Source organism: Solea solea, chromosome 14, assembly GCF_958295425.1.
Source record: "Solea solea chromosome 14, fSolSol10.1, whole genome shotgun sequence".
NCBI lineage: Eukaryota > Metazoa > Chordata > Actinopteri > Pleuronectiformes > Soleidae > Solea > Solea solea.
In genome coordinates this window covers 19,697,786-19,713,461 of record NC_081147.1, presented here as the reverse complement: position 1 = coordinate 19,713,461, position 15,676 = coordinate 19,697,786, and the positions used below count along the sequence as shown (strand labels likewise).

General features: G+C 42.8%; 2 protein-coding genes across 5 annotated transcripts in view; one reads left to right on the top strand and one right to left on the bottom strand.

The window, feature by feature from the left end:
• The window catches only part of f9a (coagulation factor IXa), a 103,108-nt gene that overhangs the window by 39,363 nt on the left and 48,069 nt on the right, over positions 1 to 15,676 (top strand). The window lies entirely within an intron of this gene.
• The window catches only part of fgf13a (fibroblast growth factor 13a), a 75,172-nt gene that overhangs the window by 24,920 nt on the left and 34,576 nt on the right, over positions 1 to 15,676 (bottom strand). For 3 of the 4 annotated variants that reach the window (XM_058649248.1, XM_058649247.1, XM_058649249.1), the window contains one exon: positions 13,839 to 14,006. The exons of the other annotated variant lie outside the window; for it this stretch is intronic. In XM_058649248.1, coding sequence (XP_058505231.1) covers positions 13,839 to 14,006 — 168 coding nt within the window. The remainder of the gene's footprint in view (positions 1 to 13,838; positions 14,007 to 15,676) is intronic. 4 annotated transcript variants of the gene reach the window in all.

Here is a 15,676-nt window from a genome sequence, read left to right as displayed (position 1 = left end):
GTGTGAATGATAAAGACGGAAAAGGGGGAGAATGCGTATACACTGAGAATGGGGGGTTGGGTGGTGCTACGGAACAAGAAACCATCAGTCACTCAAGGTTCCAGGAGAGGAGGGGGTGTTATAATACAGTCATGGCTGACTGGCAAAGCCATGGCAATGATTGTGTGATCTGCTCCGCTGCTTTGCATCCAGAGAGGCTGTGTGACGTGCAGGATAGAAAGGAGTCAGTAGACTGAAACTGGAGGATACAACTCCCATTATTTCCCCCCAGCAGGGAAACAGATGGATGATCTCCGCTGTGGGGACAAAGAGTCGTGCAGGTTGTCTCTGCAAGTTCCATTGACGGAGCTGAGGAGCGGTTGCATATCACAAGTTTTTGTTCTGATTAGAGCTGCAACTAACTAACTAATAATATGTCGATTATTTTTTCGATTAATCGTAATTATGGTCCATAAAATATCAGAAAACCTTAAAAAATGTTGGTCAAACCTGGAAATGATGATGTTCTCAAATGTCTTGTTTTGTCCACATTATTGATTTCTTTGCTATCCAGAGCAAAGAAATGAAGAACATACTCACATTTAAGAAGCTTAAACAATCGGAAATCCTGTTTTAATCATGGAGAAAAAGCTTAAAACCGATGAATCGATGATCAAAATAGTTGTCGATTAATTTAGTAATCATGTAGGGCGTCACGATCACGTGCTGACTGATCAAAATCGCGATACGGTCGAGTGCAATATCAAAAATGAAGACATTGGATAACATGATGAAGATAGAATGTGTGTGATGAAGAATCTTGCTCTTCAGATGAGAAAAACTTTTAGTTTCTTGGGTAGATGCCAAACAAATTCAATTGTCATGGTTTTAATAATTGTTTTTTCATGAGAATGTCTGCACGAATGATCAGTCGGACCGAATAGGAATCATATCTGTCAAAATGAACTTCACCATCATGCAGCTCTTGTCTCGTCTGTTCATTATTTGGCGTTTCATCCCGCGTTGAGCCGCTTTTGCAGGGAAAAGTGAAAAATATCAATCCTCGAGCCTCCGCTCGAAACCACCAACCACCACTTCACCTCGCTTCAAAATGTTAAAATAAATTAGGACTAGACGGAATGTCTGGCGTTTGTCATCGAACCTCTTATCTTTTATTTTTTTGTATAAACATCTGGCTTCAGACAGAGTCTGACGCTCAGGTGCTGCTGTATTTAGTTTTATTTTTATCCCAGACAGTAAATAACTGCAGAGCCAAAGCGAGACACCTCTGTTTTATACATCAGTAAAAGTTAAATATGGCACTGAAAGGCGGCAGCGAAGCACTTTGAGCGGTCGAGCATCTGCCAGACACTTTACCTTTTGCTTTGATGAGGCTACTGAGGAAGTTTGCTGTGGGATATTTTTTGCTTCCGTTCCATTCCGATCTCTATTTATGTAATAGATGTAATTAGAAAATGACGACACATAAATATTGTATATATACTTTTAGCAATTAAAGCAGGGCCGTAAGTTATTACGCACTATATTTGTGTTTAGGAGTTCATTTGTGTGTGTTTAGATGTGTTCGGTGGGATTTACTCCCCCTCCACACCTCCACAAGTTGCCATTTCTTAATTTAACATGACATCATTTATCTTAGACGCATACAGCGGTATTCCACATGGCACGGCCGCTACACTCTCTGGGTGTGTGTGTGTGTGTGTTTGTGTGTGTGTGTGCGACACTAGGCAGTAATGGCGTGAAGAAATCTCAATCAGAGGCACCAAGCGGTGTGTGAAATGGCCAGCGTTCAGACAGCAGCCGCCTCAGAATGACACAAAAAGAGTGCGCAGGCCACAGGGTCGTCTCGTAGACGTCAGACAAAGATGGGAATGATTGGTGATACTTGAGTGAAAAGCTTCGGGCCACACACACACACACACACACACCTTAAAGACCCCTTGTAGCTCAAACATCTGACATCGTCTAACAGCTTTATTTAACTATTGGGACTGGTTACGAATCATCAGTGAGATGATTTTGGGGGGGGCCAGCACATCCGTGAATGGAAATTGGAATGTGTTATCTGTGTGTATTTGTGCATTTGGTCGAGGTATTACTGATGTTGTGGGGACCTGCATCTGCTCACTCCGGGGACAAAAAAAAGCAGTTATCCTTAGTGCAAAGAGAGGTACGGAATGGACAAGTTCTCGGTGATGTTGGAGCCACCTGCCATCTGCCACCTGCGTGACCCTGCAGCTCTCATGTCCCTAATGGGATCAGGGGGGTAAATCAAATAACAAGCAGCAGTTGTAAGCAGAGGCGGCTCGATGCACAGCACACACAGCACGCTGTCTCCTATGCCACGCCACTGCTCCGAAGATAGGATCGTACAGCATGTAGGTACACATCCAATTGTCTAGGCTGCATTAACAATTCAACACGCACACATGCATGCATATAGTTCAGACACACACACACACACACACACACACAGAGGTAGTCAGCCTGCCAAATCTAAGTCAAGTGTGGGAGATCAGCTCCCTTGCCAAAGATGGTGAGTCAATGGCAGCTTTTTTTTATCAATATCCATCATAATTAGAAAGTGGCAGTGAAACAGCATTTGGGGAGTTGAAATTCTATAAATTACAAAGATGTATTTTATGCTCTTTCAAGTCCCCGATTAGCCAGAATGCATGTGGCGAAGCGAGCTCTTGTTGCAGCAAAGTGGGACATCTGGTATCAAAGAGACATCTAGGAAAAGTGCTGCAGCCAAAATATAGAAGCTCAGACTTTCTGAGGGTTTGGATTAATAATGCTGCGCTAATTATACACACTGTCTATAGCGAGCGCGGTCCTAGGCCCAGAAAGTGATGTCATGTTGTCCTACATATCACTTCCCAATGTGACACATCAAGGAAGGGAATGGAGTGAGATTATTTTTCAGAGGCATCGTTTCAGACACCAGCTGACTGTAAACTGTCAGCTTGCTGATGGAGACACAAAGGCACCTGTGGGACTCGCACACAAGGTCATGCTCGTTGCTAATTTTACCGTCTTCTGTGACAGACACTTCTTAATTAGGATGATAAAAGAACAAATTGCTATTATCTGGATTTAAAGACACTGAGACGCTGACAAATATCAAGGTGTCTCTCACCTCAGGATCATCCTTTCATATACACTGTCTGGGTAACTGTAACTATTGTGCAGGGGAGGTCAAAATGTGCTGCACAGTGAACTGCATGTGAACATTAATAAAGCTCATTTTAGTCCGACCACACTCGCTGGATTTCCTCCGCCGCTCGCGTGTTTCCTCGAGGAAGGTTGGCCGGGTACAGCTGCAGAGACGAGGAAGAAGATGCTGAGAGTAAAACCCTCCTTCAACTGTTGTGTTTACAGTAAATGATGAATTTAACCCAGTGATATTTGGATTAAATTAGATTATGTACGTTCACCAAAAATCTGAACGTGTGTACGCATGCCACCGCGATTGAGTGGTTCAGACTGTCATGGGTGATTACGCTACACTTAAAAGCCTCGACGTGTTGGGTGGAACAGATCGGCTAAGCTGCGAGTGACACGACATGAGACGTGACTCAACTGCTGTGGGAGTGGGTGGGTAAATAGGTCATGTTCCCTGCCCGTCTGAGTATCCCACTTTTCACCCTCGCTCCCTGTGTGCAGGCTGGTGAAGTCAGCAAACGGACAAAATCAATGCAAAATAATGACAACGGATGGCGGCGGCCCAGTGTTTAGAGCCTAATATGTGGGAGGAGCTGCGCCCAACTCTACAGAGGTATGGAAAAGTAGGCCAAAACACAGCAGTAAAGAAGGGACGGCTCTCTGATGCTCGTACCGTAGCACGCTCGTACTCAAAACACAGTGTAGATACAATTCTGTGCATCCCTCATGTCAAGCTTTAAGGCAAATGAACTGTTATCCTACCAGCCATTTGACTGTCAGCTCTGTATTAGAATAAAAGTGTCACAAACTAAGAAAAATGTTACAGCATTGGTCATATGCATTCGTTTATGCCTATGAGGGACGGCAGCGTCACTCATTCTCTGCAGTGGAGCCAGCTGGGCGAGTGGTAAGCCTGCAGGACGCGTTCAAGTGCAGCAGACGTTTGATTCTGAAGTGTCTGCAGCTGAGCAGCGTTTCGCCTTCCTGAGCTACGAGATGTAAGCCGGGGCGTACACAGCATGACAAATGTGGATCAAAATAGAACATAGAAACATTAAAGATACAATTCTGATTGTAGAAGATTGAATGTGACAAAATTTCTTTTAAATATAGCCACTCGATTCCTCAAGTCAAAAAAAAAGAAAGTCTGGGCTATTTAAAAGCAGCGCAGCGAGATATATTTATTTGTCTCTTTTGATTTGAGTTGTGAACGGTAAAATATGGAAGCTCTGTGTGCAATATTCATGCCGCCTTTAATCCCGCGGGTCTTTACGAACCCATCAAAAGGGAAGAGTGATCCAAAAAATTGAAAGGCAGCACATACTGTACATCCTTTGCTGCTGGTGTGTGTGGTGTTGTGTTGTTTTCACTTTATTCCTGTGACAAATAATTGTCTGACACACGCTGAGCCAATGATGTTTTGTATGGTATTGTGTGTGTGTGTGTGTGTGTGTGTGTGTGTGTGTGTGTGTGTGTATACACTCACTATGTGTGGAGATGCAATTTCCAGCGTCTTGTCTGTACACTTTTCTCCCCGCTGCTGCTGCTCTATAGCCTTTATGACACCCAGTGATGCTTTCCACAGCACTCCTGCAGCATCCACCTTTTTTGTCTCGGTATGTTTTAAGCCGTGATTGTGTTTGTCGATCTTCATCATCGGCTCGACTGTCACACGTTGGAGACATTCCGCGACCTCAGAGTCTATGACGATTATTGGCCAATCACAAACAAAGTGCACATTTTAGGTTAGATGAATTGAGTAATGTTTTTCTTTGAACAGCTCAGATATAGCAGCAGAATGTCCTTCGTTCTCTTTGTCCCGCCCCCCCCCTCAGACCCTGTGGCCAGATCGACCCCTGGCGCATGCAGCAAGTCAGAGGTTATGCTTCACCATGATTGGGTGATTTCACTGAGCCCTCCGCTACCAATTGAAGAACTGGCTGCAGCGACTACACAAGGATAAGTTCCTGCTATATGTAGTGTTTTGATGACTGTGTTTGTGACAAACACAGTCAAGGAGTCAGAACAAGTCTTTCTCAATCCAAAAAAAATCTCACTCCAATAACCAAATTGTTTTTTCGTTAGTTTAGTTTATACAATTTGTATCACTTCAGTTCACAAGGAATCGCCTTTAGACCCCTTGGTTCGCCATCTCTCTCTCAAGCGCCACCCACTGTCGGCGATTGATGAGATAAAATGAGGAGATTAGGACACATTAACCAGTGCTTTGGCTTTCAGGAACACAGATTAGAGATGAGAGGCTGCAGCGTGACACTGGCCTGCATGGTGTGAGCGATGATGGCTGAGGCGCTATCGTCTGTCTGTCTGCTGCTGAGCGGCTGCTGAGCGGCTGCCCTGCCTGCGTCTGTCTGTCTGCGTGCCACCCATTACATCATAGGGAACGTGGATCTAAGGCCTGTGACCTCCTACTCACACATACTGACAGAACAGAGCCACGAGCACATTCATGTTTTTATCATCACACTGACTACAGAACGCTTTTTTCAGACCCATCATTACGTTTTAGGACGTTTTAAAAAATGTGAAAAAAAACAAAATAGAGACAGTTGTCAATGTGTTCTTCCAGAGCTTGATGAGATGTGTGCGCTGTCTAATTATCTCTCCAGCGAGCGAGTGGATTAGTGAGTGACACGTAATGTCTGCCATAAGGCCCCGCTGAACACATGTAGCACATACTGTACATGCGTAAAGCTCAAGAAGCCAAAAGGTCTTTATTTTATATATGTTTTACACTGTTCATATTTTAAATTTAACACACAAAATCCGGTGTTCATGTACAACTACAGTGTTTTTTTCCCCCTCTAAATAAAACTTTTTGTTTTTCTTCATTTGAAATTGTTTATCCACTATTTCCACATGCAGTCAATTGTAAGAAACTGCCAGATATTGTTATTCTGGAAAACTGGGCAAAAGCACTTACTCACAGGACATTTTCTGGTTCCCTTTTATGGTTAAAATAAGGGTTTAAGGGGAATCTGTAAAATTCTTGTATCATCCAGGCATGTTTTCCACACTGAACTCTAAAATGCTATTTTTTGAAAACTGGTCGCAGAGTGAAAACAATCTCAAATTGCCATCCGTGCGTTTGTGTTTTTACAACCAATACACAACTTTTGGAAAACGATGACGTCATAGCCTCTCTTGCTCTCACATTTGCCGCTGCTATCTTCATCATTATCGTCTTCTTCTTCTTGTGTATGGAGTTTGTTTGTTTGTATTCCCTGAGTATGCCTGGCTTCATGGGATCATCCTGTCTCTTGTTTCTGTGATGGTAAACACTGAATACTCGTTGGAATAAAGCTTTGACAGTACTTTATATATATATATATATATATATATATATATATATATATATATGTGTATATATATATATATATATATATATATATATATATATATAAAGATAGATATAGAGGAGTAAAGACTGAAAATAGTTTTTCTCCAGTGGTCTCTTCAGGATTTTTTTAGCTGTGCCGTTTGCAGACCAGAGCCATTGTTGGCATAATGTCTCCTCAAACCCTCAGAGTGCTTCATGGGCTCTTTAAGTTTTCACTCTTGGACAGAAAGGACGGAGCTCCTCCAGCAGACGTGCACTTGCATAAAACTTTAGTGGGGGGGTCAAAGTAGGTGAATGTCGGGTGAATGTCCCACAGGAGGTGTGTTTACATTCATATTCTGCACAAACACTGACGGACAGCGATGCTCAGCTGTTTTAGTCCCCACTAAAGTGTTTATGTGCATGTTTGGCTCTTTTTTTTTTTATCATTGAGATTTGGCAAGGTGCACCGGCGACAGAAGAGATGTTTTTCTTTAATTGCCAGTGACAGTTATTTGTGCAGTCATGACTCGCTCCCTATTAAATCCAGATAGGAGTTGGTCTTCTTCTTCTTATCCTAAAATAACTCCCCTGGCACGTCGCCGTGATGGGAAGACTCCCCGATATATTGGACTTTGAAAGTGCTGTGCTTTTCAGTACTTTAATTTGGCACTGATTGCAATATGATACGAGTTTGAGCGGGTGCCTGGACTGGACAATGCACGGGCTGTCTTACGCTGTATTTTTTTTCGCACTATGTGCAATCATTTTACATGAGCGAGCCTCCTCCCCCCGCATCTCCGCATCACCTGACAGCTGAGGTCAAGCATTGCCGCACACATGCAACACAACACCTCTCTGTTGTTGTTGTTGTTGTTTATTCAGTCCAGTGCACCAACCTGTCTCACCTCATCGCTCGTCTGCATGATTTAAAATTAGATTTTGAGTCTATGATAATGACTTATGGGCCTCCTGTTTATGGCACGCTGATGCAAAACACCCGGTGTTCGGTGAAGAAAAAGGAAGAGCAAGGTCGTGAGAGTCGGGAGTCGCTACACTCTGCTGGAGCTTGTAGAAGGTAAAGGGCACATCACTCAGAGTCGGGGCTCGTTGGCCAAAACACCTGGTTTGGGATTAATGTTCACCTTGGTGAACAAAACGCATGCTGGAGGGAGCCGAGGAACAGGAGAGCACTGCCAATTAGAGCCGCAACTGACGATTACTTTCATAATCGATTAATCTGTTGATTACTTTCTTGATTAATCGTCCATAAAATATCAGAAAACCTTAAAAAATGTTGAGCGGTGTTCGTCAAACCTGGAAATGATGAGGTTCTTAAATGTCTGTTGATTAACTTTTAAGGATTTCGTAGTTATCCACAGCATATATATACTGTATATATATATTTAAATAGCATTTTCTTTTCTCAAAATGTGTTATTTTGCATACAGGTTTCACCTGTTTTTGGATAAAGTGACCGAGAACTGATTATCTCAGTTCTAGGCCAGAATCACACTAAATGGACGGTTAGGACTTAAAAATAACCCACTCAAATCATTTGTCCATTCGATACAGTGTCAGAAATACTGTATCAAAGGCTGTCAGATAAAAGCATCTTCTACGTCTTAAGAACAAAGAAGCCGAGACGGCAACTCTTAACAACAGGCAAAGGATTGAACCATGGAGTCTTTTTGTGTGTTACAGTAAAGTGCAAACAGTCCACATAACTTTCGAGTAAGTCTCCTGAGTGAACATAGAAAGAGGAGACGAGTGGGAAACGGCTGCTGACAATTGTTGTCTGTGTTTGTGACGGAGAAAGGAGCGAGCTGATGAATAACTCGTAGAGAGGCGCGCTGCAGTGTTGGCACAGGACCAAATACTGTGCATCGTATGCAGCCTTTGACTGGGATCGTGTGGAGTTTTATACTCGACAGTACGGGCGTTAAATCCACTATCATTGCACGTTGCCAGAGATGCTAGGCACATGTTCCACAGTCATTCAAAATACCGACCAGAGAAAAAACTTCAAAATCAGTTTCCTTAATAATGGAAAAGAAGTTCTTCATGTTGGAAATACACCAAAAGGAAAGTTTACATTGATCCACCATTGATCCCTACGTCGAGATACTTCACTCATGTGAGCCGTCTACTGACTGTCCCTTTTTCGAGGTTGATTTAGAGCTGACCTGTTTTTAAAAAGGGATCTTCACTGAACAAACAAAAATAAAAGGCCACGGCCATTAGTGTGACATAAGCCGGGATTTTAGTGTCATGCTGGGTAAAGGGTTTTGTCATAGTTGAGTCGCACAGTGAGAATGACGGAGACTACGGCGGAGACTACGGCGGAGACTACGGTGGCCTCCTATAGCATTGGAACAGTGAGGTCAAGTCCTTTATTTTTGCCATAGACTGAAAACATTTGGGTTTGACATCAAAAGAGGAACATTTCAGCTTTTACTTGCAGGTATTTACATCTGGATCTGATGCACAACGTAGAAGATGGCACCTTTTGGTTTTGTCCAGTCCAACCTTTTCAATGATGCCGATTCAGATTTCAAAGAAAGAATAATGGAAGGCCCACAGGGCCGATGACTTTCTTCCGGAAGCGCGGCACACCGAGGCAATGACATGCTTCCAGAGCATAAGCTGTACATCTAAACCGCCGCATTGTGTCACTCAATAAATAAATGATTAAGAAATCAATGCGCTGCGTTTTGTGAACAGGAGGTGATTTGCTCCTTTACCTTATTATGTATCTGTGACCGAGTGTGTCGCGACAAGCGGATCCGGGACGTTGAGGTGAAATAAAGAGAAGCGCTAATTAAGTTGACAGTGATTAAATGTAATGGGCCTGGCAACTTTACTTAGCTTCACTTCTCGACTTGTCTCTTGAGTAGTTTCTCATTAATGTTGCCATGTACACCCACTCCTGCTGTTTGTCTGTGCCTGTAGTCCAAGCCCCAGTGGGCCCACAAATTAAAACAGTACAATTTCAGGTTAAATCTGAGGGGATTTTTGGCTGTGATGACCATTTTTTGATTAGGATAATGATTATGACGATGACACTCAACCCTTTTCTCTTTTCTCATAATCTGTAGCAGTCTTTTGATAATCTCATAACTGCACAGTCGTTTTTTTTTCTCTTCCTATAATCAGTTGTCCAGATGACAGAGGTCAAGTCTCACCCCTACAAGAACCGACAGCGCTGATGTGTGACATTGACGCTGCCAGCGTACTCTCTCTAGGCACTGAATCACATTATCGCGTGCATTATTTATTCATGTGTAGTCTATTTATGTACTGACGTCAACAAACAGAGCTGTTGCTTTGGCGCGGGAAGACGGAGCGTAGAAAGGGAAAAAAAAACGAAAATGAATCTAGCTGTTGAACTGGGGCACGAGTGCATCTCGAGGCTGCGTGTTTGTCTTGTGTCAACGTTCCAGTTGTGTGTGTGTGTGTGTGTGTGCGCGAGGGCCCCCTGAAATGTAATTGCTTCACATCAACTTTGTGATGAATTACTGCGTATGAGTGAGTGAGTGAGTGAGTGAGTGTGGGATATGGATGGGAACGATTCATTCCCCCCACACTTCTGCTTACATTGTCCCAGCTGAGTGGGCAGCAGATGACAGATGAGTTATTTTGTTAATAAGACTAAAAGTGATTACGACAGTGGGCTGAATGTTGTGCAGCTCAAGTGCTGCGGACCCTTCTTTTCTTTTTTTTTTGTTTTCGTCTCTTATGGACAAATAACATTACTGACTTCATTACATAGCTTTACATATTTAATCTGAAAGCTCACAATTAACCCTTAGGGGCGGGTTTAATATTAGTCACACTCGTACCGTGAAGCACAGGAACATTTGCATTTTAAAAGCAAGCTATTAAAAAAATATCATACATTATTATGTTCTACTTTTCATTTAGCTTTTTTTTTATCAAATACTAATACATCTTTAAATATTTTAACCCTTTGAATGCTGAATTACTTTCCTGTTGAATTATTACAGCCTGGCATATGTCAATGATTGAGACAGTGCCATCGAGTGGAAATCCTATGTTTTTTTTGGTCTCATATGCCAAATATGGCCAAAATGATGTGATCTGGTGGACAGTGGTAAAATAAATAGGCCAGATTGACACCCAGATATGATAAAATGCATATATTATGCTTTAATGGAAGTGAGATCAAGTTTGAATGGGTTTCAGTGGGACATCTTTTGCACCTAGCGGTATGAGTGTGACACTTGTTTGTACACAGTGTATTTTAGCCTTTACTGGAGAGGAGCTGAGCTGGAAAAGACCAGATCCAATAAAAATACACGGTCCTGCCAAAATCCATGCTATATGCATGAACACAGACGGAATTATCAAAAGACGAAGAATGAAGAGCTCTTAATATGCAAAAAAAAGGGTACTGTAGTCGTGTAACTTGTCACTGATTCGATCAGGTCGATGAAGCTTTTCTCATATTCAGAGTCATATTATTGGTCTGTCGTGTTTTGTTTTTTATGATCAAATATTAGTTCAATGTTTTTTTAAAAACTCACAAAAATAAACGTATTGCTGATGCTTTAAACTTGTGTGTTCACATCCCTCTATGGGCACCAGTCTCTCTACAGTATGTACATATTGCACAGCCTGAAACTATCAACATACACATTGCTGCAGTCATTTGAATTATGGATGAGATATTTACATGTCTGTGCCTCAGGCGCCACGTTTCTTTTCTGCCGTGAACAGGTCACAGGGGTTTGAGAGTGAAGTGAGGATGGAGGATGAAGAGTCAAGAGGTGGTGACAACAGACTGAAGCAAAGAGAGAGAGAGTAAGCTACTGAGCAAATAGTTTGACAGCAGGCAGGGGGCAGAGAGAGAGAGAGTCCAGTGTCCTCTGTGTTCTTTAACACTCCATATACACCTCTGATGTTACAGTCTTACTCTCGGGTGTACAGTCCGAGTCAATGTGCTGCTGTTATGATGTTCTGCTGTCTCCAGTGGCTTTGGGAAACCAATATCTTGGTCTGTATCATGATTATGGAGCTAAATCCTACAGGTCTTGGTGTCTATGGGATTCGAAGAGTCTTTATAGTTTCAGTATATAGTAGGGATGGGACAATACCACTCTTTTGTCTCCGATATCACAAACTGAGTCCGATACAGTCATTTTAGACCATTTATGAACTTTGAAGCTGTTAACAACACAATTGTGCTGAGTTATTTCAAAGACGTCATTCTCCAACTGTGCATCAAATATTGTTCTCCCAAAAAGAAGAAATAAACAGTCCAAACATGACTCGGCGTGCATGCGTGCACGCGTGTGTGCGCGCTGACATCCACCTTCAAACTCAACTCAGCATTTAGCCACCGTAGTGTGATCACATCTAGGATCCACAGAAATGATGACAATCATAAATAACACATGCGACACACAGCAGTGGGAATGTTGTTGCCACAGTAACAACTTGACAAGACTGACTTCCCTGCTCAGATCTCACACAGCAAATAACCTTCTTGTCCTTCTTTGCAAAACAAATCTCCTGCGTTATCAACAAACATAACTGAATACAAGCAGACGGATTGCAAAATGAAGTAGAAACCTGAAATATGAGTGGAGGGACAACGTGGCTCCATCCATATGGGGTACGAGGAGTCATGGCTTTATCAGTCAATTGTGGCCTTCAAAGACACCAGATCCCAACCTATACACCTGTGGGAGATCATGGACCAATGTGCTGTATTTGACAGTCATCAAATCAGCAAACAGGGGATTATATTTTTGGAAAATTGATGCTAATCCCTCCAGTACAGTCGAGAGATTTGTAAAATCAAAGCCAGTAAGAAATATTAAAGCTGTAACATTTCATGAAGACGCTTAATAATTTGTTTTGTTTTTTCCTTTCATTTTGCATCTGCCTCAACATTGCTGTACTCTAAGTGGTTTGTCTCTGCATCTGTGCAGCCGACTCCACACATGGTTAAACACATTTTCCATTGACATCATGCATCAAAATTAATGACATCTTCATGATCAGCTTACATAAGCGCCCCCCCCCCCCCACTTCCTTGGTAAATTCAGTCACGTCCAACTGGAGCTGCAGCCAAACTGAATAATACATCTGTACGTCTCTCGCCAGTCCTCTGCTGGAGATTCTAGTCTTTATCTCTCTCTCTCTCTCTCTCTCTCTCATGCACACACACACTTTCTGGGCTGTTACACAGACAACCTTCAAGTGAACGGGTGTTTCAGTCGAGAGGTGCTGCGCTACATATGACCCTCTTTAGATACATCATCAGAACATGGTGCAATACATAGCAGAAAATGCATCAGCAGTGAGACAGTTCATATCTTACCTAGCAGGAAGTCTGCAAAAGAAGGCAATTTCTACAGTCTTAGCACTCTATTGGGGGGGGGGGGCGGGGGGGTGATGATAAATGAGGCATTCAGAGAGCCCGAGTACCAGACAGTGCATGATATGGTTGCATGCTTGCAGCACAGAGAACATTTATTTATTTATTTATTTTTTGTATTGTTTACTCCACCGCACATCTTCAACACAGGATGCTGATTCGTCAAGCTTTCGCCAAGCGTTAAAGGTGGAAAAAGAAGTAGAAGTGTAGACGAAGGTGAACAGTGTTGCATGATGGGTACAGTAATCTTAGTGAAGAAAGTAGAGACGAGCTACAGAGCCACAGGCAGAAGCGCGGCTTACAAGAGGAGGGGATTTGCTGACTGAAGCTGAGTATCACTGTTTAGTCATAGAATATGAAAGATTTCAAACTTGCATAGTCTTCAGCAGGGGAGGATAAAAGACTTATTCTGTGCGGCCAGTGAAACTATCAAGCACATGCTCAAATTGCGAAGTCATAGAGCTCATTAGGGCAGCAGCTGCCCCTTTTTTGTTTTGCACTTTGTTTTGCTCTGTGCATGCGCCTCGGGGTGGCAATGACCAAGTTACTGGTTTTGGGATGGGGGGGGGGGGGGAGCTACAGATGCTATGCTCCTCAGTCCAACATGGAGGGTGTGCAGACAAACACACACAGGACAGAAGTGGCCTCTTTGGTTCTCTACATGTGAACACGCCCCAAGCAGTCTCAGCAATCTCATATTGTGCTCGCGCGCACACACTGTTGTGCACGCATTCACACATTCATGCGCACACATGCTAGAGAAGCACAGCAGATGCTGTCTAAAAATGGGACAAGAATGAAAGAGAACTTAGTTGGGAGAAGTGAAGAACCGTCGGTTCACACAGAATATGAGGGGGGGACAAAATGGGGAGGAAGGAGGGGAGACGAGGAGCATCAGCAAATTAAAACAAAGAGGGGGTGGGAACAAACCTTCGGGCTCTGCACTTTCTTTGTGGACGACTTGCTTCAGGGGGCAGCAGAAGATTTCGTGACACTTAGCACGAAAGGGGGACCCTTTACTCCTTATATCCGCGGAGTGGATGGAGTCCTGCCGTAACATAATGTACTCCTGGGTACCTGGGGCAGCGTCATCCTGGACTGTGGTGGTGCCATAACAGAATGAACCAGGGTTAGAAAGCTCACCACGCACAGAAACAAAAAACAACAACAACAACAACAGCAGCAGCAAAAAACACAAGGCACAGAAAAAGGTTTCAAAAGTAGTAATAGCTTTAAATAACAGTACAACACATAGAGAGAACAATAGAACAATAAGGAAAGAAACAGGCCAAGCTCACAAAATAACTCAAATTCAAAAGACACCCCAGATAAACAACAGTGAAGGCTCGGTCAAATATATCCTTGGTTGCTGAAAAAGAAAAGTAAAATGACAAAAGCAAATAGGAAAAGATTGATTTTCAAATTCCGTGTTATGTGATTATATGGTTGGTAGAGAGCAGACAGGTTGCGGGACAGCAAGGCAAACGTGCAATTAGCGACTGCATATACACCAATGCAGCAGTGATTAAACGGAGCGTTTAGGTGGTGTGTGATTATGGCCCCACGATCACCACATATCCAGTCCATAATACCATATTAGTAGACAAGCAGATGCAGAGACATGCACAAGCCCAAGGTCACGCTACTGTGGCTAGAGTTTGCTTTCATGAAGCCATGCGTTACTGTACGTTTCATAGATAAGATCTTCTTTAACAGCAATCTGCTTATTCTGTACCGGGATTCTGTGTTTGTACTGGACCTATGTCGCCTCAGATTTAATCTGTGTTCCCGGATTAGCTCCAAGCAGATCAATTCAAGTGGATAGCACAGTATCTTCTCTTCCAAGATGTATAACCAGGATTCTGACAGAAATGTTCACACGTGACCCACTGTCACAGACCCAGAGTTGACCCCATATCTACTTTTCCATCAAAGAAAAAGAATCACATAATGTATATTAGAGATATAAAAGTGAGGGACAGACTCATTTGCATGATATTAAACACTGTACAAACTCTAAAAAGACTCTATTTGGCCATAATTTAAATAATAATCAGACTTGTGTGGGTGCAATGATACTGCAGCAAACTCTCTGCTCTGCATTCATGAACACAGCACACAGGCACATGTTGGTGCCAAGCACGAATTAAGCACATTTAAACAAGTTTCTTTCATAAAACCCTTTCACAAATAAACTGTATTTGCCACCTGATTTAAACCCAAAATTCATTCATTCATCTTTTTTTTATTTAATATCTGTATCTGACGCTGCTGGGGCATTTGTGCACGGACGTGCCAAATTGAAGGAGGAACAAATTAAACTTGTGAAGACGGAATGAAACAAGTCTGCAACTCCTGAAGACAGCGACAACAATGAATGGGCTATTTGCCCAGAGAGAGAAGATCCACGGTACAACTTGACACAAGACTCCCCAATGTTCAAAACAAACACACCCGCAGGCACAAGATAATCACGATTCCACAACCGGTGCAATTAATCACCCGCTGCCTTTTCTCCTACAGGACTTATCAGTATCTCAGCGTCTCATCGGGGGTCCTGAATAACCTGCTACTCTCACACCTCCACACCAGCAGCAAAAAAAACACTGATTCTATTTACCACAGCACTACAGAGAGGGTGCTTTAGAATGACAGAGGGGAGACCTATGTGTCCTTACTTCCAGGTTTATGACCAAATTCCCTGCTTCCCTGGAACCACTGAGGTGCTGCTACTGTACTTAAACCAGTGGATGAAAAGCCGTAAAAAG